This window comes from Lepidochelys olivacea (genome assembly GCF_965140295.1).
Source record: "Lepidochelys olivacea isolate rLepOli2 genome assembly, chromosome: 2".
Classification (NCBI taxonomy): Eukaryota; Metazoa; Chordata; order Testudines; family Cheloniidae; genus Lepidochelys; species Lepidochelys olivacea.
In genome coordinates this window covers 49,120,232-49,141,894 of record NC_140412.1, presented here as the reverse complement: position 1 = coordinate 49,141,894, position 21,663 = coordinate 49,120,232, and the positions used below count along the sequence as shown (strand labels likewise).

General features: G+C 42.1%; 2 protein-coding genes across 3 annotated transcripts in view; one reads left to right on the top strand and one right to left on the bottom strand.

Moving 5' to 3' along the window:
• Window positions 1-3,424, bottom strand: part of RMDN1 (regulator of microtubule dynamics 1) — a 30,353-nt gene extending 26,929 nt beyond the window's left edge. Inside the window, 3 exon segments of the mRNA XM_084618127.1 lie at window positions 725-842; window positions 2,911-3,099; window positions 3,101-3,424. Of these exon segments, the coding sequence (XP_084474253.1) occupies window positions 725-842; window positions 2,911-3,099; window positions 3,101-3,409 (616 nt within the window). The 5' untranslated portion in view covers window positions 3,410-3,424.
• A 5-nt stretch (window positions 3,425-3,429) lies between these two features.
• CPNE3 (copine 3) overlaps window positions 3,430-21,663 on the top strand; it is a 68,520-nt gene continuing 50,286 nt past the window's right edge. Inside the window, exon 1 of one of the 2 annotated variants that reach the window (XM_084618125.1) lies at window positions 3,430-3,552. The gene's annotated coding sequence lies outside the window, so the exon portion shown is untranslated. Of the gene's footprint in view, window positions 3,598-21,663 lie in introns of both variants that reach the window. The other variant, XM_084618126.1, reaches the window with a different exon arrangement.

Sequence of the window (21,663 nt, the reverse complement as noted above, 5' to 3'; positions counted from 1 at the left end):
TATGAAGATGGAGGATCATTGTTTCTACTGCAGTGAGCACAATGTTTATTTCTTCTGCAAGAATCCTCATTTGGAGCTTATTTGAAAAAAAAAGATGTATAAAATTTCCAAGAAATTCAGCAGCCTGGGAAGCATTTAGAGAGCTAGCATTGTACTGATTTAATTTTTATCAGAATAACATGTGTAAAGACTACTTAAAACGAGGCTTTAGACTGAATCTTTGAGGTTTTACTATATTTCCAAAGATGCCAGTACTTACATTTCAGACCAAGACATTTTGCTCCATTTCTAGCTAAAATCATGAGCCCAATGCTGCTGACATAAGCTAGAATGTGGATTTCCACTAGTACCAATAAAAACTAAAATTCTTATTCTGCAGCTGAATCAAGGATTAATAGCTATATTCTGAATCCCAAATTCAACCTTATCTCCCAACAAAGACTTCAAAGGAACAGCATCTGTGTCACAAGCTTATCTTATCCACACAGCAAAGTTTTGGCTATGCTCCTAGTGATATTTCTGAGACGTGAGCCATGCTAAACAAGAACTTCACTATTGATTGAGTTCAAAGGTAGCCTACAGCTGAACAGATTGTATAAAAATAGCCTACAGTGGAGATATTGGAAAGCCTTACATAAAATGCTTCTCAAAGTTTTGGTACTGTAAAGAAGTGCCAAGTCTGCATCTGAATGACCTCAGGACATTTGAATTCACAGAGCTTTACCTTTGACGCTAGCATGAACCACAGCAAAGTGAGAAATAGAGTTGTAAGCTTCATAACTCAAATAAGACACTGTCGAGAGTGCAAGCCCTCTTCTGAAAAGAGTTAATTTTCCAAACACCTGAAAAGAAAAATAAGGCAAGTTTATAATTTTTGACAAAGCTGCTCTGCAACTCTCTGGAGCAGCCGTCATATTCCAACCTTATATGCACAAGAGGCTCTCAGAAGTTACAGAATAACAATAATGGGAACAGTTCTAAGGTTTCAACTTCAAGATTTCGGTTTTTACTGTGCACACAGGAAACTGGGCTTTGGGAATTGATTCATTATAACACTTTGGAACACGAACCTAGTATTATTAACATGAAGAAAGAATTAAAAAACAAAAAGTAACTGACTATGTTTAATTGTGCGAAGAATACAAGACAAAACAAGAAGCAAGAATATACAAGTTGTTTGGTAAAAACTGAATTTAGAATATGCTCTGATGAGTCAACAACTTTGAAAAAAGTCAAAAAGTGTCATATTTTAATTTCATAACGATAAAGGCTGAGTCAAACTATGAGTGATTTTCCTCCTGCTTCAAGTGTAATTGGAAACTTTGCAGGTAGCCTAATACTTTTGCCTGAAACCCACAAATAGAATTGGCTTGGAAGGATCTCTTCATCTCTTAATTGATTTGATGCTCAAATTGTATTCAGACTCTCTTTGTTAATTTTTGTCAATCTGCTCATTACCAGACTTGTATTTGAGAATGTCATGGTTTTGTGTGTTTTAAGTCACCAAAAATGTAAGTGAGAACTTGACTTGCTATTTATGCTACAACAAACATACATCAATCCAAGCTCTAGTCTACACTAGAGTTAAGTCAACGCAAGGCATCTTATGTCAACCTAACCGTGAAAGTGTCTACACCTAAATTTCGCTCCCACCAATGTAACTGCCCCGCTATGCTGTCTTAATAACTTCACTTCCACAGGCATCATAGAGTCAAGGTCGATGTAGTTACGCCAATGCAGTGTAGACACTGTGTTGCTTCTGTCAAGTGTTACTGGCTTTCAGGAGCTATACCACAATGCCCCCCATTGACAGTACTATCGATACAAGTGTTCCTGGTTAGGACATGCACTGTTAACGAAAGGAGTGAAGCGCAGACACACACAAGTGATGTAATTACTACAGCAGCTGTATGCCAGTGTAAGTTAGGTTGACATAATTTTGCAGTGTAGACATGGCCTAAGTCAAGCAACCCCTAAAACATTATTACTTTTGTAGACCATAAACCCAGCTATTTTAGAAGTCAGAATGTCATCCGTAGGCACCAATAATTCCTATTTATTTCTTCACATTCCTCTCTACATGGCTCATCAATTTAGCATTCAGTTGCCACACATGAAAAAATGAAACCTTAAACAGTGACAGGGAAGCAGATTATTTTCCCCCGCGGCCATGACACTAAAAGTAGAAGCTTCAGGCAGGGGAAATAAGGGCATCAAGAAAACACTCACTGCCCACCCATAGTGAACCAGGAACCAAGCGTAGGACAGTTCAGAAAAAAACAAGCCATGTGTAACCTGTTTGGGATTGTCTGGATGGACAGAAGGCATCTAAGAAGTGGGTCACATCAGGCATTGCTTTAGCCATGAGCTCCACAGCTGTGTTTCGGGCTGATGCTAGTAAGGGCAACGTCTGGGCAGCAGGCGTCCTGATATGCTGCAGTGCTACAGTTAGCAGTGTTTGAGAAAAGGGATACCTGGGGCAGGTTAGTGTTCGTCTTCAGCCCTGTCGCTAATAGGTCTTCACCTGACCTGCACATTCTAGAACAGCGACTGGACAGGGCTCAATGGCAGCGCGGCCCGACCCCCTCCACCCAGAAAGGGGGATGAGAGAGGGTGCGAGGCCCGAGTGCGCCCAACCCCGCGGGCCGCAGGTTTACACCGGGAAGGGGTGGGGGCGAGGCTCCTGCAGGGGAAAGACCGGGGCGGTGGACAGGAGGCTTCAATGGCAGGGAGACGGGCCCCTGGAAAAATCTCCGTCCGGCAAAGACAGTCTCTCTCCGGCGGGCTGACAGGCTGGGGCAGCGGCCCGGCCGGGGCGCTGGCCTGTGACTGTCTCGGCGGAGAGGGGCGGGAAAGGGTCCCCAGAGTGCGTCTCCCACGCGGGGCTCAATCTCCCACCTCTCCCCCCACCTGCGCCTGCCGCCGCCAGCCGCGTCTCAGGCCTCCAGCCTCCGACAGGAGCCGCTTCCCCGCCCAGGCGGCGCCTCGGCGCAAAGGCCTCAGGATAATAACTGCTGTCGCCATGATGCGCCACCCCGTGCTTGGCCCGACCCGCCCGCATCCTGGGAAACTCAGTGAGAGCGCCCGACCGGAAACGGTCCGCTGGCAACAATGTCCGGGCCATACGGGCCCAGAGCTCCCTGTTTCGACAGGATGCGGTCAGCCCCGATAGTGTCCGAGTAGGACACATGACCTCGCTCTTTCCGTTCCGCCCGCTGGGTTCTCTGCTCTTTCCCCCATTCTTTAGAGGGAAGCGTCGTTGGGGGCGAGGCTCAAGTAGGGTCTCTGAAGTAGCAGAGTTGGGAGGGGGGGGGGAGGAATTGTGATCACGTGGCCTCATCCGCCTCTGCTCGAAACGAACATCCCCGCTCGGGAATTTCATGGCTGCCCCGGAGCGTATCTCGCGCATGCTCCGCTGCGCCCGTTTGAGGGTGGAGCGGTAGGCGGGCGGGCTCGGGGGCGGAGCGTAGGGGGGCCCGTGTTATTGCTCCGCTTTCTGGTTCTAGCCGCTTCCTTCCTTGGTCCCGGGGCTTGGACCCTCAGCGCTGGTCGGTGAGTGAGGCCGTGGCCCGCGGGGCCTCGCCGGGCTGGGCGGCGGTGAGCGAGGCTAGGGCAGTGGGCCGCTGTGGTCTGGTGATGGGGAAAGGGGCGGATCGAGGGCAGGCGGCCCGGGGGGGGGCCGCGGGCAGGGGCACGGCGGATGGGGAGCGCTGGGCGGGCGGGCGGCGGCGGCTGAGGCGGGGCCCGGTTGGGGCGGGGCCAGAGCGGGCGGTTGCGGGGAGCGGAGGGGGCAGTTAAGTGGGCGGGGCAGTTGAAGAGTGGGGACGCAGGTGTGGGGCGGGGAGGGCGCTGCCCACTGCAAACCCCTTTGCTGCGTCGGGACCCACCTGTGTAAATAACGGAGTTAACTCCCTGCTTACATTACCTGGAGGGTCCCTACTCCCCCACGGCGTAGGCCGAGCCTTTGCAGGCTGTACCTCCTGCAGAGGAGGGGCTGCCTGCCTGCGGATAAAGTGCACAGGGTGGCTGCTACTGCAGCTTAAATATTTTCCAGAAGTTGCTTTATTAAGTCTTTTCACATCCCGGGTAGGTAAATGCTATTGTTATTTCACAGTTAGGGAAACTGAGGCACAGACGTTAAGTGATTAGCACAAAGTCATCACATGACTTACCATAAGTGAGTTGCAGAACCAAAAGTAAAGCCTAGGAGCGGTGGCTCTGTTGTGTGTTTTAACTGGAACGTGAGGTAGTGGTTACAAGAATAATACAGACTAGCGTAGTGTGTTTTAACCTGTTGTCGTTTGTGGACCCCAAAAAAATTTCAAATGGAGGTGTGGACCCCTTTGGAAATCTAAGACAGTCTGCGGACCCCAGGTTGAAAACCACCGTTCTATGGTAACAGCAGCCTTTCGTGGACTTGTTAGACATAGTCTGTGGACCCTGTGGGGTCTGTGGATCACAGGTTGAAAACAACTGGATTAGTGTACCAGCTTGTATTGTAAAATATAGACTAAGGTTTTTGACCAGCTTCCTTTTTTAAAGGACATACCTACAATGTGAAGCTGTGTGGGACTAACTTGTGTGAACCTTAAAGAGGCAACTGGCATTATGCTTGTTCCTTGGGTAGTTGCTTAAAACCGGTTTCATTTACTTAAATTGTAAGTATTAGCCTATATATGTAGAAATGTAATACTATTCCTCTAATGTGTTTTTCCAAAACTGTTCCCGTAGAGCTGGTTGAAGAAGGACAAAATACCTTGTGATAACTTTCATGAAAAACTGTATCCCTTTTTGATGCGGGGGGGAGAGGGAAATCTCAGTTTGTTTTTAGACCAACTCCATATCTTGGTGCTGTTGAAGGCAGAGCTCTGTTCACGCATTTTGTCAGTCTTTAGGTTTCCAACAGAGGTGTAGGAAAAAGCTGGATATTTGTAATGCCAACCAATTTTTGAAGTCCTTGGACTTCAAAATCATACTATCTAAACTCATCAAATGTAGTCAGTAACAAGGATCTGGAAAAATCTAGATGCCAAAATTCCTAAAACATGGCCAAAACTCATGCTGAAGCTTGCTCTTCAAGCTTCAATTCTGAATCCATGATTTGTACCAGCTGCATAGACAGTTATGGTCAAAATTTTCAGAGCCTCCATTGACTTCTCAAAATTGATTCGGACTTAGCTTGGCACAAAAATGTTTTAAAAACCCATATCTTTGGCTCTAAGTAGCTTCTGATGCTGTTGGATTAAGCATTTTAAGGGCATGTGTCAGGATGCATGGGACTTCCCAGATTCCTCTGACAGGTTTCAGAGTAACAGCTGTGTTAGTCTATATTCGCAAAAAGAAAAGGAGTACTTGTGGCACCTTAGAGACTAACCAATTTATTTGAGCATGAGCTTTCGTGAGCTACAGCTCACTTCATCGGATGCATACCGTGGAAACTGCAGAAGACATTATATACACACAGAGACCATGAAACAATACCTCCTCCCACCCCACTGTCCTGCTAGTAATAGCTTATCTAAAGTGATCATCAAGTTGGGCCATTTCCAGCACAAATCCAGGTTTTCTCACCCTCTGCCCCCCCACACACAAACTCACTCTCCTGCTGGTAATAGCCCATCCAAAATGACAACTCTATTCACAATGTGTATGATAATCAAGGTGGGCCATTTCCCATGATTATCATGCACACTGTAGGGAGAGTGGTCACTTTGGATAAGCTATTACCAGCAGGATAGTGAGTTTGTGTGTGTGTGTTTTTGGAGGGGGGTGAGGGGGTGAGAGAACCTGGATTTGTGCAGGAAATGGCCCACCTTGATTATCAAAAACCAAAAAATCATGGCCCCATGACCTGTCCATTACTTTACTAAAAATACTCATGATAGAATCTTGTGGGGGGCAAGGGGGAGGAAGGGTGTTGCAGGGGAAAGCAAGGGGTCTGCTGTATGGAGAGCCCCAGGAGGCCACTGCCGCTCTGGTCTCTGCCGGGGGTGGGGGAGGCGCGTAAGCCCCGGGGACAGCCGCGTTGGCAGCTCATCGGGCTGTCCCCGGGGCCGCCAGAGCTGTGGCCGGTGTGGCTGGCTGTGAGACTGTCTGAGCGGCTGGCTACAGAGCTGCTCTAGCAGTGGCCGGTGTAGCTGTCCCTAGGGCCACCTGAGCATCTGGCGCCAAGGCCAGCTCCTTGGACGACCCTGGGGTCAGCAACACTGACTGCTGTGTTAGTCATGGAGATCGCAGAAAGTCATGGAATTCACAACTTCCGTGACAGACACGGAGCCCTAGTTATCACCTTTTTCCAGGAAGACAACATGTGGCATCCTACACTGATGGCAAGGGTGATGTGTGGCTAGCTGCCATGGTAACTAGCCAAGTATTTGTGTGTACAGGGTGAATGAAAATCAGTGATTTAGAAAAATTAAAATTCAGAGTTTTTAAATTTAAATTAAATGCAGTTTATTTTTAAAAATAAACATATTTGAAATTGACAACCTATGTTAAGACTTGGACTTATAATCAGAGCTTAAATTTGTTGAAGCTGTCCAGAGCAGAGCTCTGGTACATATTTTCAACCCCTCCAGAGTTTTTATAGGATGTTGCAGGGGCAGGGAGGGTGTTCTAGGAAGTACTCTGAGAATTTAAGCCCTGTTTATAATCTAATGAAAACATTTAAATTAAACTCAAAGTATTTAAAGAAACTTAAATCTCTGACCTGATGACGGTCACCTGGAACCAGAATTTGTTGAAATGCTATATTAGCTTTTGGCAGCAGTAGCCTCTACTTCAGGTGCAGATGGAATTTTTTTTCAGTTGAGTTTATTAAACTAGCTCAGTTCAATGGGTAGTTCAGACTTAAATTGGGAATTAGAAAAAGCAGACTGGAAAAGGAAAACAAGCTTTCCTATGAATAAAAATAAAGTTTGAGAGGATCAGGTTTAGAAGTTCTGAAATCTTGAAAGATACTGCCCAGAAACAACAGTTCAGTTCACCAACTGCAGATAATACTTTTCTTGTTTAATAAATCAGTTAGTTTTAAACGGAAAACATGTTTTGATGAGCTTTTGATAAACTTTTTTTCTTGTGTTTCCAGAACATTTAAGGTAGTTGTGTTTAATTTTTAAAAGTTTATGCATGCTGTTTTTGCCCCTTTTTAATTGAATTTGATTTTCCATCCAAGCAGTTTGACTCAAATCACAAGTAAAAATGTATCTATTATAACTCTTATTAAATAAGAAATATCATTCAACATTTTTAACAAAATGAAAAATTAAGAATCTGAATACACGTAAATTGAGCTATATAATTGCTTAAATAAGCATATAAGTAATTGATTGTAAATACTTTGTTTTTAAAATTACTTTCCTAAACAAATTGTCACCAATTGGTATGAGAGACTATGCACAGCAATCAGGTGTCTTGGCTTAGTAATTTATATAGTGACAGGTTTCAGAGTAACAGCCGTGTTAGTCTGTATTCGCAAAAAGAAAAGGAGTACTTGTGGCACCTTAGAGACTAACCAATTTATTTGAGCATAAGCTTTCGTGAGCTACAGCTCACTTCATCAGATGCATATCGTGGAAACTGCAGCAGACTTTATATACACACAGAGAATATGAAACAATACCTCCTCCCACCCCACTGTCCTGCTGGTAATAGATAAGCTATAAAGTAATAGATAATAGATAAGCTATTACCAGCAGGACAGTGGGGTGGGAGGAGGTATTGTTTCATATTCTCTGTGTGTATATAAAGTCTGCTGCAGTTTCCACGATATGCATCTGATGAAGTGAGCTGTAGCTCCCGAAAGCTTATGCTCTAATAAATTGGTTAGTCTCTAAGGTGCCACAAGTCCTCCTTTTCTTTTTATATAGTGACACCAGCTCTTGGTGCTTTATGAATGAAGATGATCCTTGCTCCCAAAATCTTAAACAAATATCAGCGATGATACAAGAAAAATGTAATATGAGTAGTTTAGGTTTGGCACACATTTTGTTAGTTCCAGGTTTTTTATGACAGTTTTGATATATAACTGGATTTTTAGTTGAGGAGATAAGAGAAACTGTATAGCTAACATATCTAGTCGGAAATTGGAAGAAGTTGTGTAAATAAATTTGCCTTATTTTTAGTTGCAATGAATTTCTAGTCACCATGAATATAAAAGGTATCTATTTACATTTCTAAAAAGCATTTTCTTCTCTGTCTCTTTTGACCAGCCATTTTGTCATTTTTCAGAGTAACAGCCATGTTAGTCTGTATTCGCAAAAAGAAAAGGAGTACTTGTGGCGCCTTAGAGACTAACCAATGTATTTGAGCATAAGTGAGGTGTAGCTCATGAAAGCTTATGCTCAAATAAATTGATTAGTCTCTAAGGTGCCACAAGTACTCCATTTTGTCATTGTCAGATCCCTCTTCTTTCAGCTGTTTCCCTTTGCAGTCCTAACTTACCTTTTGGATGCCCCTCTGCCTGACATCATACTACACTCCTTCACATGTACCCCAAAGTGGTATTTCTCAGAGTCTGTTCCCAAATTCATTCTAGATTACTTTGTCCTCCTGTCTGTTCAACCTTTCTTTAGCCAAGTAGTTCTTTGAATTTGCAATCCCTTCATTTTCCGCATGGCTTTCTATTGTCCAGGGAGGGGCAGGGAGTTTTAGGATGCTTCTTGATTCCATTCTAATGTTTACTGTCCATGTCAAAAAGCTGTTAGCCTTGTGGCATTCTAACTGTCGGCAATTTCTCTTGAGTTTCAAAAAAATGGAGCTCATACAATAGATCCACACTCAAAAATATGATTGTGATGGACTGTACCCCATGTTCAGCATTTTTACAAGATGATAAATATTGTGCAAAGTATGCTTTGTGAGGTATCATTTGAAAACTCATAATCTACTGAATGTTATTGTCCTGGTAAAATATGTGTGTCAGCATTGTATGTAAAGTTATAAGATTCTACTGTATAACATTGCTATAATATGCTCCAAGTTTAAGAAAACCAGGCCCAGACCAGTTTTTCAGAGACAAAAACACTGGTGCTCCTGCCAGATATCAGCATAATCAGATGAACTATAATGGACTATCACCTAGGTAAGCAGCTGTTCTTTGGCAGGAAGGTGGGTGTGAGCAAGAACTTTACATGTTGACAATGGAACAGCTGGGAGTTTCCGTGTAAATAGACTGGCTGTTGCCTGAACCTCAGCTGGAGATAATCCTCCAAGAGGGTAGACGGGTATAAGAACAAGAAATAATGGCCTTCAAATCAACTCTCTACCCCCATCTTTACTCTCTGCCCCTGTAGTGCTTGAAAATCAAAGGAAGCATCATTGAACTGGGGGAGGGGTCCTGGCAGGGAGGCTTTTCATCCGGTACAGACTGCTGTAAGCATATGGTGAGATAAAGCCTTTGCTTTGAATCCATTTAACTTGCTAAGTTAGGTGTTAGTTTTCATATTTTTATTTGTAACCAATTCTGACTTTACTTGTAGTCACTTAAAATCTATCTTTTTGCAACTTGTTTTAACTAAACCAGTATGTGTTTAGATTGAAGTGTTGGGGAACCTCTATTTGAGGAAAAGTTTGTGCATATCATTTTCCATCGGTGAAATGGCCAGATATGATGTGTCTGCCTGGGTTCCCTTGTTTGTGTATCATGAGAAGCATGTAGGAGGTCTATGTGGTGGGTTCATGGGGGATGAGTTTGTAGAGTTTCTCTAGGTGGTGTTTGGGGAAGGATTTGATGATATCCTTAATTTCCTGGGTAAATTGTGGTATGGGACTGTTTTTGAGTTCTTTATAGTAGGTGGTATTAGAGAGTTGTCAGTTGGGCCTGTTAACGTAGTTGTCGCTGTTGAGGACTACTCTGGCATCACCACAGTCTGCTGGTTTGATATCTGGTGGTTAGATTTCAGGGACTTTATGGCTGGCCTCTTGCTGATGGAGAGATTTATGATGGCTGTGATGTTTAAGGATTTCACAGTCAATCTTTTTTCCTGAAGCAATCAATGTAATTGAGTCTGGTTTCGTCCGCTATGTGGTGTTCAGTCAGATTGCCAGTGGAGATGTGGTAATTGTGAGTGGTGGTGTCATTAGAGGCAAATGTCCCTACAGACCAAGACACACCAATTCAGCATGGCACCAGACCAGATGCAAACAGAACAACAGATGCAAAACCTGCAGATGTATATTTACTGCTACGTTGATCAACACTCAGCCGCAACATACCTTTCAAGATCAGTGGACCTTACACATGCCTATCACAGCATGTGGTTGTGACCTTATCTGACCATGCAAGTCATTGTTGCTACCACTGTTATATAATTGCAACAAATCTTATACAAAGTGTGACTTATGGCCAGAAAGGGTTACACAGCTTGCTAGCTAATTGACCCATATTCAGCCCTTAGAGATGTTTTGGTAGATAATGTTTGCGGTTTTGTGTGTTTACGTATATACTGAATCTGATCTCAGAACTGTACTCATGTCTGTATGTATATTGATCTTTTAACCAATACTTTTTTTTAAATACATTTTAGTTTATTTAATAAGAACTGGCTGTAAATGTGTATTTGGGTAAGATCTGAAATATTCATTAACCTGGGTGGTAATGTGTCTGATCCTTGGGGATTGGTAGAACTTTTTTATATGATGAATAAGATTTTTCAGTAATCCTCATCATATTTGACTTGGGTATCTGGGTGGAGCCTAAGACTGGGTTGCGTTAAGGGAACTGTGTTGTTGGCTTCTGGGTAACTAGTAAGGTATTAAAGAAGCTGTTTTGTGCTGGTTTGATAATTCTAAGTATTGGAATGGATTGTCTGCCCCATTCTTTGCAGTTCACCTTAATTGAGTAACTCCAGTGTGGCCCCCTAGGAATCCTCGTTACAGTGGTGTACCTCATTCAGTGCAGTAAGTGCCTCAACAACTGCTATGTGGGTGAAATGAGACCATCTCTGTGCTCTCAAATGAACTCACAGGAATATCATAAGACACAAACACCCTGTCCTGTATGGGCAAACACTTTTCACTAATAATCACTCTATATCTGACCTATCGGTCTTCATCCTCAAAGGAAAACTGCACAACACTTTCAAAAGAGGAGACTGGGAGCTTGAATTTCTAACTCTGCTAGACACTAAAAATCATAGACTCAATAGAGACACTGGATTTATGGCTTATTACAGCAATCTGTAAACCACTAACCCCCGTTTTTGTCCTATAGCTGCAGACATGGGCCACTCTTCCTTGAATGGTCCCTTTAGAATATGTGTTAACTACTTATGCTAAACAATCTGTTCCATCTTGCATTGAGCTGTGATGCTCAAAGTTCCTTTTCCAGACCTGAAGAAGTGCTGTATGTGGCTGAAAAGCTTTTCTCTCTCACCGGCAGAAGTTGGTCCAATAAATGATATTACGTCACCCACCTTGTCTGTCTAATATCCTCGGGCCAACACATCTACAACTACATTGCTTACTGAACAAATCCAGTATATTCTGTTCATTGAACTAAAGCTCAACTAATCTCATATTCTTCTGACAACATAGAATGTTAAGCTCCAAACTTGTTGAGTCATCTAAGTGCAAATAGTATTGGCTTTCTTACTTCAGTCAGAGAAAGCCTTTACCCAGAAATGACTGCCATAAGCTTTACCAAAACATTCCAAAAATATTCCTTTGGTTTGAAAATAAGCATGGAGACTTTTAGCTCAAAGTATTTTTTTTTTTTTCCCCAGAAAGTTGAGTAATTGAAAATAGGACTTTGATTTTGAGTATCTCATAAATCATTACAGTGCTGCTGTCATGGGGCATAATACAAGTGAATTCTTCCTGTGTTAAACTGTTCATTCTTTTTTAACTAAAAGGTCCTGGAGTTGAATTTGGGAACTTTGGTTTGGTAGATGTATACAAATAATTTATTATTGATTTTGGTTTCTTTCTTTTTTTAAATTTTGATTTTTCACTGAGAAGCACATAGGCAGACCTCTGAAATCAGTCCCCTGAGAACTGACTTTTAAGAATTGGAGTTTGTAGAGTGAGATTTGGTCATGCCATGCTATAAACTGAAAAGGGGTGTGTGAAGTATTAGACTAGAACATGTGATCACTTATATTTCATTCCTGCCTGGCAGATAAAAGCAAGTTCTAACTAGAAAATATCCTCCTTTCTTCCACTTCGCATTAATCACACAGCCAGCTACTGACTGTTTGTAGAAGTTAGAGTAAAAATGTTATACAAATTAAAAAAAAAAAAAGGCATGGCTTGGGCATTCGTCAAGTTGCTTAACTGAAATCTTTTTCTAAAGTAATTGACGCTAAAAGGTATTCTGGTAAACTGTAGATCTTATTCTGATAAACATATTTTTGCTTATCTGAATACTATTTAACAGGTTCATTTTCATTGTACATCTTGATGAGTTTAGAGGTTATTTGTTGTATAAACTTTACTATACTGCCCTGTAATTCAGGAGATTGCTGTTTCTTAGTATTCAGCCCTAAGCAAAATAGCTAACTTTAAAAGTGTTGTAATGTAGTAGGTATATTGGCCTTACCCATGTTTCAGTAGAAAAGCTTAGGAAGACTAATGAGGTGTAGTAAATCACAGGACCTGGTAAAGCCATTTGTAGACAAACCCAGAAAGTCAAACTGATAGTTTCTTGCCTGCGGCTTTTACTATCTGTAGTATTACTGTTTCTCAGTAAACGCTACTTGGCAAAATAATTGAGGGCAGCTTCTTTTGTATAAATCTATTTATAACTAATTAATAGTCTGACCTATTATACAGGTTATGCCACCAGTATTTTAAGTAAATGTTTGAACTACAGGAATGCAATGATCTTTACGTAAGAAAGTGACTTAAGGTACATGATTTCTGAGGGCATTATGTGCCAAAAAATTAAAATTCTGCACACAGTATTTTATCATTTGCAGAATTTTAAATTTGTTAAATAAATGTGGAAACTCCAGCATGGCATTGGGGAGCACAGGCCATTGGTTGTACAGAAGTGGGAGATCACTGTGCAGCTCCCCACACAGGACATGGACTCAGTGGTGAAGCTGTACCCAACCCTGATACCACGCATGGACCAGGCCTGCCTCAGAAACACCTCATTGCCCTGTCCCTCTGTGCCAGGTGCACTAGGTGTGGGCAGGCAGGCTCAGGAATGCAGTATCCAAGTGTAGAGGGGCTTAATATGGGGAGATCCAGGTGTGAGTTGAGAGGGTTCTGTGTGGGGTGATCTGGGTGCGGGTCCAGGTGAAGGTGGTTGGCGCTCAGCCGGGGGTGGGGGGAGTGGGGTGTCTTGGTGTGGGGGGATAGAGCTTGGCAGGAGGGTGTGGGGGATTCAGTGTGGGGTTCCAGATGCTGGGGAGTGGGGCTCAGTGGGGTGGGGATCTATGTGAAGTTGGTTAGGGCTTGGTAGGGGATCCGGGTGCAGGTGGCTTGTCGGGGTGGTCCAGGGGGAGTGGGGCTTGTCAGGGGGTGTTCTGGATGCGGGGGGGGGTGAGACTCAGCGGGGGGGTCTGGGTATGAAGGGGTCTGAATGTACAGGGGTTGGGTGGATGGGGGAGCAGCTCCCTGTACAGGAATCCCTCCCACTACAGCTGTGGAGCAATGGGTGCAGGAAACACAAGGGGTGGGGAGAGCTTGCAGAGCATCTTACAGTGGGGGGAGAAATATGGGAGTGGGTCTGACATGGCCCTGGATGCTGTGCTCAGGAAGAAATAGTCCCATCCTGCCCAGCCCAGCCGGGACTAGCAGCTGAGCCCAGAGCAGGGTAGGAGCCATCAGACAGGTCTTCCCTAGTCCCGCTTCCTGCCACACAATGATTTACTTCTCTGACGGCTGCCCTGGGACCCAAAATATACTGCTGGGGATGCTTGCATGACCGCTCTTATGGCTTCCCTGTCAGAAAGTCCTTTTTCTGCAAGGAAGCAAAGAAATCTGCAGGGGACATAAATTCTGTGCATGCGCAGTGGTGCAGAATTCCCCCAGGACTAGTGCATGGATAACTGCCTTGGTATGTTGTTCTTGGTTGTCCATTTGTATTTGTTAGACAATATCAGATCTGTTTAAGGAACCTCTCTTTATGCCCTGGAGAAAAAAATAAAATAAAAAAATAGTTTAAAATAGTTTGAGCACTGCTATTACTTACACCAGTGCAATCCCACTGGTTCAGTCAGCAGTAGTACAGGTCTCTATTGCACAGATCTTCTAACAGACAAAGAATACTCAGAAGTTTAGATATGAACTATTAGGATGTACAGGTACATGCAAATGAACTAAAGGGTGTTTCCTGCTGTTGTTACATTGTGCAATTCTAAACCGTCTTTCTTGGAAGTCATAGAAATTAAAGCTCATAACTCCTTTGTAAATTCACTGTTGCCAAAACCAAAGTCTGTAGCGTGTTCAAAATAATGCAGTAACTTGTGCACATGGCTTTCTTCAGAGCTCTTATTTTTGGAACCTTTTTCAGATTAGTATATATGTAAAGGGCTAGGGCTTATTTTATAGCAGGGTGTATAAAAATCAATGATTTTTTTTAAAAATCTGCTTTTTTCCTCAAAGCATTTTACAAACAAAATCTGATCTAAAGGTACATTATAGCTCAAAGATATCTCATCATGGAATAGGGATTACAAATACTAATTCTACAGTATGAGACAATATATTCATGTAATCTTTAAGAAAAGTTTTGTTAATGAGTTCCAGTAGTCATAGATTAGGGACCCAGTATTATGGGGCTCCAGGGACTTCTGTATAGATTATTTAGGTTAATCTTTCTATCTACGCAGTGGGACTCGGTGCTCAGATACCATCAGAGATGCTTAGTTTTGCAGTTCTCAAACTGTGGATTTGTGTCTCCAGAGATAACAGCAAAAATGTTATTAAATAATGTATAGAGGTGAAAAATAACAGACCGCAACCCTATTGTCCCCCTGCAAATTTGTATACCCAGAGTGAATCCCTTACCTGTCTCTAAAAGTGTAAAGTTTCAAAAAGTTCACTGAATAGAAGATTGTTGGGGGCAGAATAGATTTGGACAAGGAGAAGAAGTCTGGAGATGGGAAGGACAGGCAATAGAAACAGAAATTAAACTGTTGGAGCAGCATATTCCAGAAGTCCTGAGGTCTTTCTGAGAGTAGCCTTCATTGATTTGAGATCTAGCATACCATTCTCTCACTAGAAGGGAAAACCTATAATGGCAGCTTGCAATAAAAGAGACCCAGTTTGGGAATATTTTAATGAAGTTCCTCTACTTGTGGGTAAGACTGGCATGTGTGCAAAATGCAAACAGTGCAAAAAAGAAATGCAAGGCCTGGTCGCCCGAATGAAACAACACATGAGAAGTGCTCACTCTCAGGAAGAGGCTGCTTTGCATCTTCAGGTTAGTAAACTTTTTTATTTCATACTTCTTTCTTAAGGACTGCTTGTCTTTCTTCTGGACTATTCTTGAATTCTCATGGTTGAGCAACAAATATAGTTGTTGTTCTATGGTACTAGCATTTTAGATGTAGTTGTGATTAAAAAATAAATAGCTGAAATAGGCAGATCTTCCTTTTACAATTTCACCTTTAAAGTAGTACTGATCATCAGTGAATGCAATGAGTAATACTAAATGAGCAGTATGGTAATAATAATTAAATAACTGCATTGACTTTTTTTTTTTTTAGGAGAATCCATCTTCAACGTACAGGATTCTGAAGACTATCCACCTTCAAGATCATCATCATTTTCTATAGTTTCTGAGTTATCTGCCAATGATAGTGTTTCAGTCACAGCATGTATGTCACATAGCCACAGTATATCACCTCTAGCAAAAAGGGAAAGAAAAATCTCCATCATCCGGAAACAGCCATAGATAAGTTTGTGATAAGAACTAGCAGATTACAAAAAAATAATTGCCAGGTTTGTTTATGCAACAAACTCTCCTTTCCATATGATTGAGAACCCACACTTCATTAATATGGTTTAGTCATTAAGACCAGGACACAGTCCACATAACAGAGCAGATATCGCAGGCAAATTGCTGGATAAAGTGTATGAAAGAGAAATTGAGCAGTGTGCAAAAGATCTAGAGGGTGAAATTGTTAACCTGAGTCTTGATTGGTGGAGCAGTGTCCACAATGATCCTGTTGTATGTGCTTGTGTGACAACAGAAGAAGGGAATGTCTTCCTTACAGAAACAATTGATACATCAGGAAATGCGCGCACACACAGCAGAATACTTACAAGAAGTAGCAGTAAAAGCTATAACAAACTGTGGGGGAAAAAATTCAAATGTCTAGTATGCAGTTTGGTCACCGACATTGCTGCAAATGTATCCAAGACGAGAAGAAATTTTGAAGAGAGTCCCAAGCTAATAACATACGGCTGCAGTGCTCATTTGCTGCACCTCCTAGCCAAAGACTTCAGTGTTCCAGAAATAAAGGCTAATGTTGTTGAAATTGCAAAATACTTCCCAAACAACCACTTTGCAGTAGCTGCTCTGAAAAAAACAGGAGGAACCAAGCTAACTCTCCTGCAAGACATGTGATGGAACCCCGTAGTGGACTGTTCTAAGCACTATATCAAACTGGCCTAATCTGATGACTGTCTGTGAACAAAATTGTGAAAAAATAGATGGCACTGTCACAGCCAAAGTTCTCAATATTGGGCTTAAGAAAAATGCTGAACACATGCTGGGTATCCTGAAGCCTATTTCTGTAGCCTTGAACAACATGCAGGGAAATAGCTGTTTTATTGCTGACACTGTTGAAATTTGGAAGGAACTGAATGAGACCTTAAAAAGAGAAATATGCAATGACAGAGTTAAATTACAAGCATTAAAAAAACGAATGGGACCAAACGAATGGGGTCGGTCCTGGAGCTGGTTTTGTTCCACATCTTTATTAATGATCTGCCCGATGGGATAGATTGCACCCTCAGCAAGTTCGTGTATGACATTAAGCTGGGGGGAGAGGTAGATACGCTGGAGGGTAGGGATAGGGTCCGGAGTGACTAAACAAGTTGGAGGATTGGGCCAAAAGAAATCTGGTGACTCATCCCCCTTCTCAGTAATCCAGTCACCTTCTCACTGTTAACTCAGTTGATCTCTAGCCTCCCAGCCTGGCTAAACAGTTGTGTCATTTCAGGAGCCTAGAAGTCTTTCAGTTGTGTGCTTGTGTTTTTATCTGGGAAGTCATTGTCTCCTTCTTATATAGACCCTACTGTATTTGAGCGTTATAGGTGTATAAATAAATATTTCACTACACCAGTGTACAATAATTTTGCTCACTGACCATTCACTTACAGGGCTCATAGACATGTAGGTGATATGTAATAATTTTATCTCAAGACAGTTCTTGGAAATTCTTTTAAAGTTTCCAGAAATGTTCACAAGCCTTAGCCAATGTTAATGGAATTTTAATGGGAACCATCAGGGTAGGCAACTCAAATTTTGTTTTTGTTTTGAATCACTAATCTTTTTTTTATTTTTCTCTCCATTAATGCTTTTTTGGGGGGAAAAGTGGATTTAGTGCAATGAAAAGGTGACAGAAATCTCTGAAGTCCTCTCTCCTCAGAAAGGGCACAAATTGACTAGCATCTTTTCCACTCTGTAAAGACACATTGACAGTATCCACAGCTGTTATTCTGGCACTCTTCAACGGCAATAATAGACTAGATGGAAATCTTAGAATCAATATTCTCTAAGGCATCAAGAGGTATTTTTTATTAAAAGTTGGTAACAGCTTTTTCTAACATAACTTGAACCTGCTGATTTAAAAAATGGCTGTTACCAAGCTGAATTTTGACATTTAGACCTCACATTTGCAAATAAATATGGCTGCCAAAATTCACCAGAAATGTATGTTATACCAACAGTGTGTGTATGGACTTGTCAGCAAATCAAATCAAACTGTTTACCATAATTCCTTTTCAGTCTATTCAGAACAGAAATGAGAAGACGTATACCATGGCTTTAATACCTCTAGCACCCTAATAGTCCACTCTGTATAGCATACAGATATCCTAATGTTAGGAATAAGTTAATCATAACTCAAGTTATATTTCCTGTAATATGTGAAATCATTCTTGCATGTTTACTGTGTTTTATAGTACATAATGCTTTGTAGTCAGAGCAGAATTAACATAGGATAGTAATTTTTTTAGTTAGAGCAACAATAGTTTAGAAGAGGTGGTGGTTTGATACTCATTGGTTAGTTGTAGGTAAACCGTGGAACCAGTAGTAAGTATCAATAGATCCACCCAGTTTCCTGCAATTTCTGCATTATTTGCCAAGAATCAAATAAAGAAGATGTGCGTGAAGCAGGTGAACAAGGATTACATAAAACAAGACAGGCAACAGTCATTAGAAATTGTTTGAAAGGTACAAAATTCAGAGGCCATTGGCAGAATTCAGTTCATCTTTCTTTCAGAACAGACAGTATCAGTAGTGTGGCATAGACATTGCTATGCCTGATACATAGACAAAGGCAAAATTCAGAGGATATGGAAAGCAAGAGCTTTTGCAACTGATATCATGTGTGGCAAGCTATAATGATTTCAGTGAAGAGGCCAGTGTCCATAATACAAGACAGTCCAGTTCTGTGACACCTACAGACTTGAGATGCTGCATATTTTTGTCAAGAAGTGCACTCTTAAACAGACTCACCTGTTCATTCACTCATCTCGAATGTAGTGATAATGAAACTAGTTGTATTTGACCACAAAATGAATGTCCATTAAGTTGGAGTAAATGATCTCGGCTGCTGAAGGCAAGTCCCACCTACCTAGTTACATCCTATTTATGAGGTCTTTCTATGATGGAAAAAGAGCGACTGCACTAAAATTACTGACACAGCCGTGCTTTGGTTTCAAAATAAGCTTCAGTGTACCGTCAGTCACGGCCATGTTTTGGAGCTATCTGATGTTTGGCATTGTTATTGCAGTCTTGCAAAGGAAACTGACATTGAAACTGTACCCTCTTACATCAGTTGTAGATCTTCATTCAAGCAAAAACTCCAAGCTGATATTGGGGATTTATTTCTGTTCATTTCATTGCCTGAATGGTCTCCTGCTGAGAGACAACCACTCTTCGTTCCAGCCAAGTGTAAATAATCTATCCATCTCACAAATTATGTCGTCTTCTTTTTAAGATGATAGTCACTCCCATTTACCATCCCCAGGAGGACATATTTCTGTCACTGGTGCATGTTGCATTGAAAATTTGGGGAGATACTTTGTCACACCTTGGTCAGAAAGTTTTCAGTGTCAGTGGGGATGATGCAGCTCCTCACATTCCACATGGCCTGTACATGTTCCTGCACCTGCTGTATGAAGGCCAATCTCTTGAGGGCTATTCTGATGAAGACACTTTTGAGAAACAAGAATCAGTGAAATTCAAGGTGCATAGTATAGCTCAAGATGTTGCTGAAAGAAAGCATGGTGGAAAGAAAGTATGGTGAAAGTATGGTGGAAAGAAATGGACACAGAACCATATTTGTCTTGCAACAAGGTCAAGACAATTTGTTAATCTTATCCATCAGGCTGGCCACTCTATTAGTTAAGAAGCAATCCTGAAGATGGACACAGCCCTAGCATAGAAAACCCTACAAGCTAGATGCTGAGAATGTTGCTACTGGTCCTCCCAACCTGGTTCCCAGGAAACTTGTTTGATATACAGCTGACAATGTTGACATAAATTATGCTTCTCTGGATGGCCAAAAAAAAAAAAAAATCCATGCAATCCAGGTTGCTGCTTGGCAAAGAGGGCCCAGCCCCTAATCTGATCTTGAATGATCAAAGCCCTCAAACAGCGCACTTAGTGTTCCTGATGCAATTGATGTGATCATAGCAGCCAATATAAGAAATGGTGAAGCTAAGCCAATATTGACAGACTGTGTTTGCTAGGAGTGGTACTCTGAATCTGAAGAAAACTGCAAAGCTGCAGTGCAGGAAAGAGCTTCTAATATGGCCTTTATCTTTAAACATCAAAATGAGGAGAATGCAAAGTGTGGATGGACACATTTCAGCCAGTGCACATGACAACAGAACCAGGAATAACTACCATTGGATACTTGCCAATTATTCAAGCCTCTGCCCATAAGCTAGGCACCCTCAATACTGTTGTATGGAGATGCAAACATGTCAGTGTTTGGGTAGTAGTATGTGTTTCTAATTATTGTTGAAGCTCTCTACTGTAAACTGGTGGTAGGAAAATGGAACATACCAGAGTACAGAGAGTGACGTATTCCATAATTAGGCAGCCTCCATATCTTCCAGAAACTTAGACCAGCACACACAGGCTCCAAAGCTAGCAGGTTCCTGGATTGAAAGTTGAGTTTTTGGAGCATGTTATGAATGGCAAGTCGTATGTCAGAGCGATGCTGGTCCACAAAATGACATTTCAAGTATTGTGGTATGTATTTCATCCACAACTCTTGGACTTAATAGCAATGCATGATCAAGAGATTAAAGGGGATGTTAAAGCATATCAGGCACATTCTTATGGTAAGCTCTTGTCAGTCTGTACTTCACAAAGATTTCAAAATCTCACCTCTGCAACTAGCAAAGGTGAAGGTAGTGTGAACTTCAGGTTGTGGTGGTAGTACGTGTTCAGCAGTGCCCAGAGGGAAGGAAATTGGGAGCTGCCTCTCCACCTTCAAATGAATACTTCTTGCTATATGGCCGCACAAAATATGCAAGATAGGGTGCCATCTACATCATAGAAATGCATCAACTTCCATCTCAAGTGCTCCAGGTTCCCTTGCTGGAACTCCGTGTCAAGAGATCATGACAGAATTTCAACCGAATGACTCCTGATCAGAGCAAGAAAGTAAGTCTTGGTCATGGCTACAATTCCACCTTACTCAGCCCTCACTTTCCAGTGACACCATCAGTTTCTAACATGTCTTGGATTGGATGACTTGGGGAAGGTGAAAAATACAGAAGCATTTATTTTTAAGATGTGTGGTCCATAACACAGGCAAAGAAGCATGTACCATTTTGTTCACACACTTGTGGTCATAAGAAACACTACCCCCCACCAAGTAATGCAGGTACTCCCCGTCAGTACCTGGCTTGAGCAGGGGAAGCTTTAATGATCCAACCAGTGGACCAAATTTGATGATGAATCCTGGTTATGTGCCACCTGACGCACGCTAAGAAGAATCACTAAGTATCAAGTACATTGGAACAAGGTGGTATCAGTTCTCTATATCTGCATGTGCCTGTATGAACTCATGCTCTCCTTCACCTGCATCGTTGACTTCTGCACCCTGTTGTGCAGCCACAGAGTATTGCCTCCATGCAATCTGCAGATACTGGTGGCAATGGCATGAACCGAGGCACCAGACCTCTGTCCTCCTGTTTCCAGCCCATTGTATTTGGAGGAGAAACTATTGGATTTGGGCAGTGGGTTTGTCTCCAAACTAGTGCCTGGTAGTGAGCTCTGCGCATGTGGAAGAAAAATGCATTACTTGTGGGAGGGTAGTGTTTTTTATGACCTCAAGTGTGTGAACAAAATGGCACATGCTTCTTTGCCTGTGTTGTGGACCATACATCTTAAAAATAAACCTCTCCTGGGGAGCAACAGCTTGATACAAACTATAAAAGCATATCTTCAGTATATAGACATAGCTTTTTAAATAGCATCAGTACATACATTTCATAACATTAATGACCAGCATGATCCAG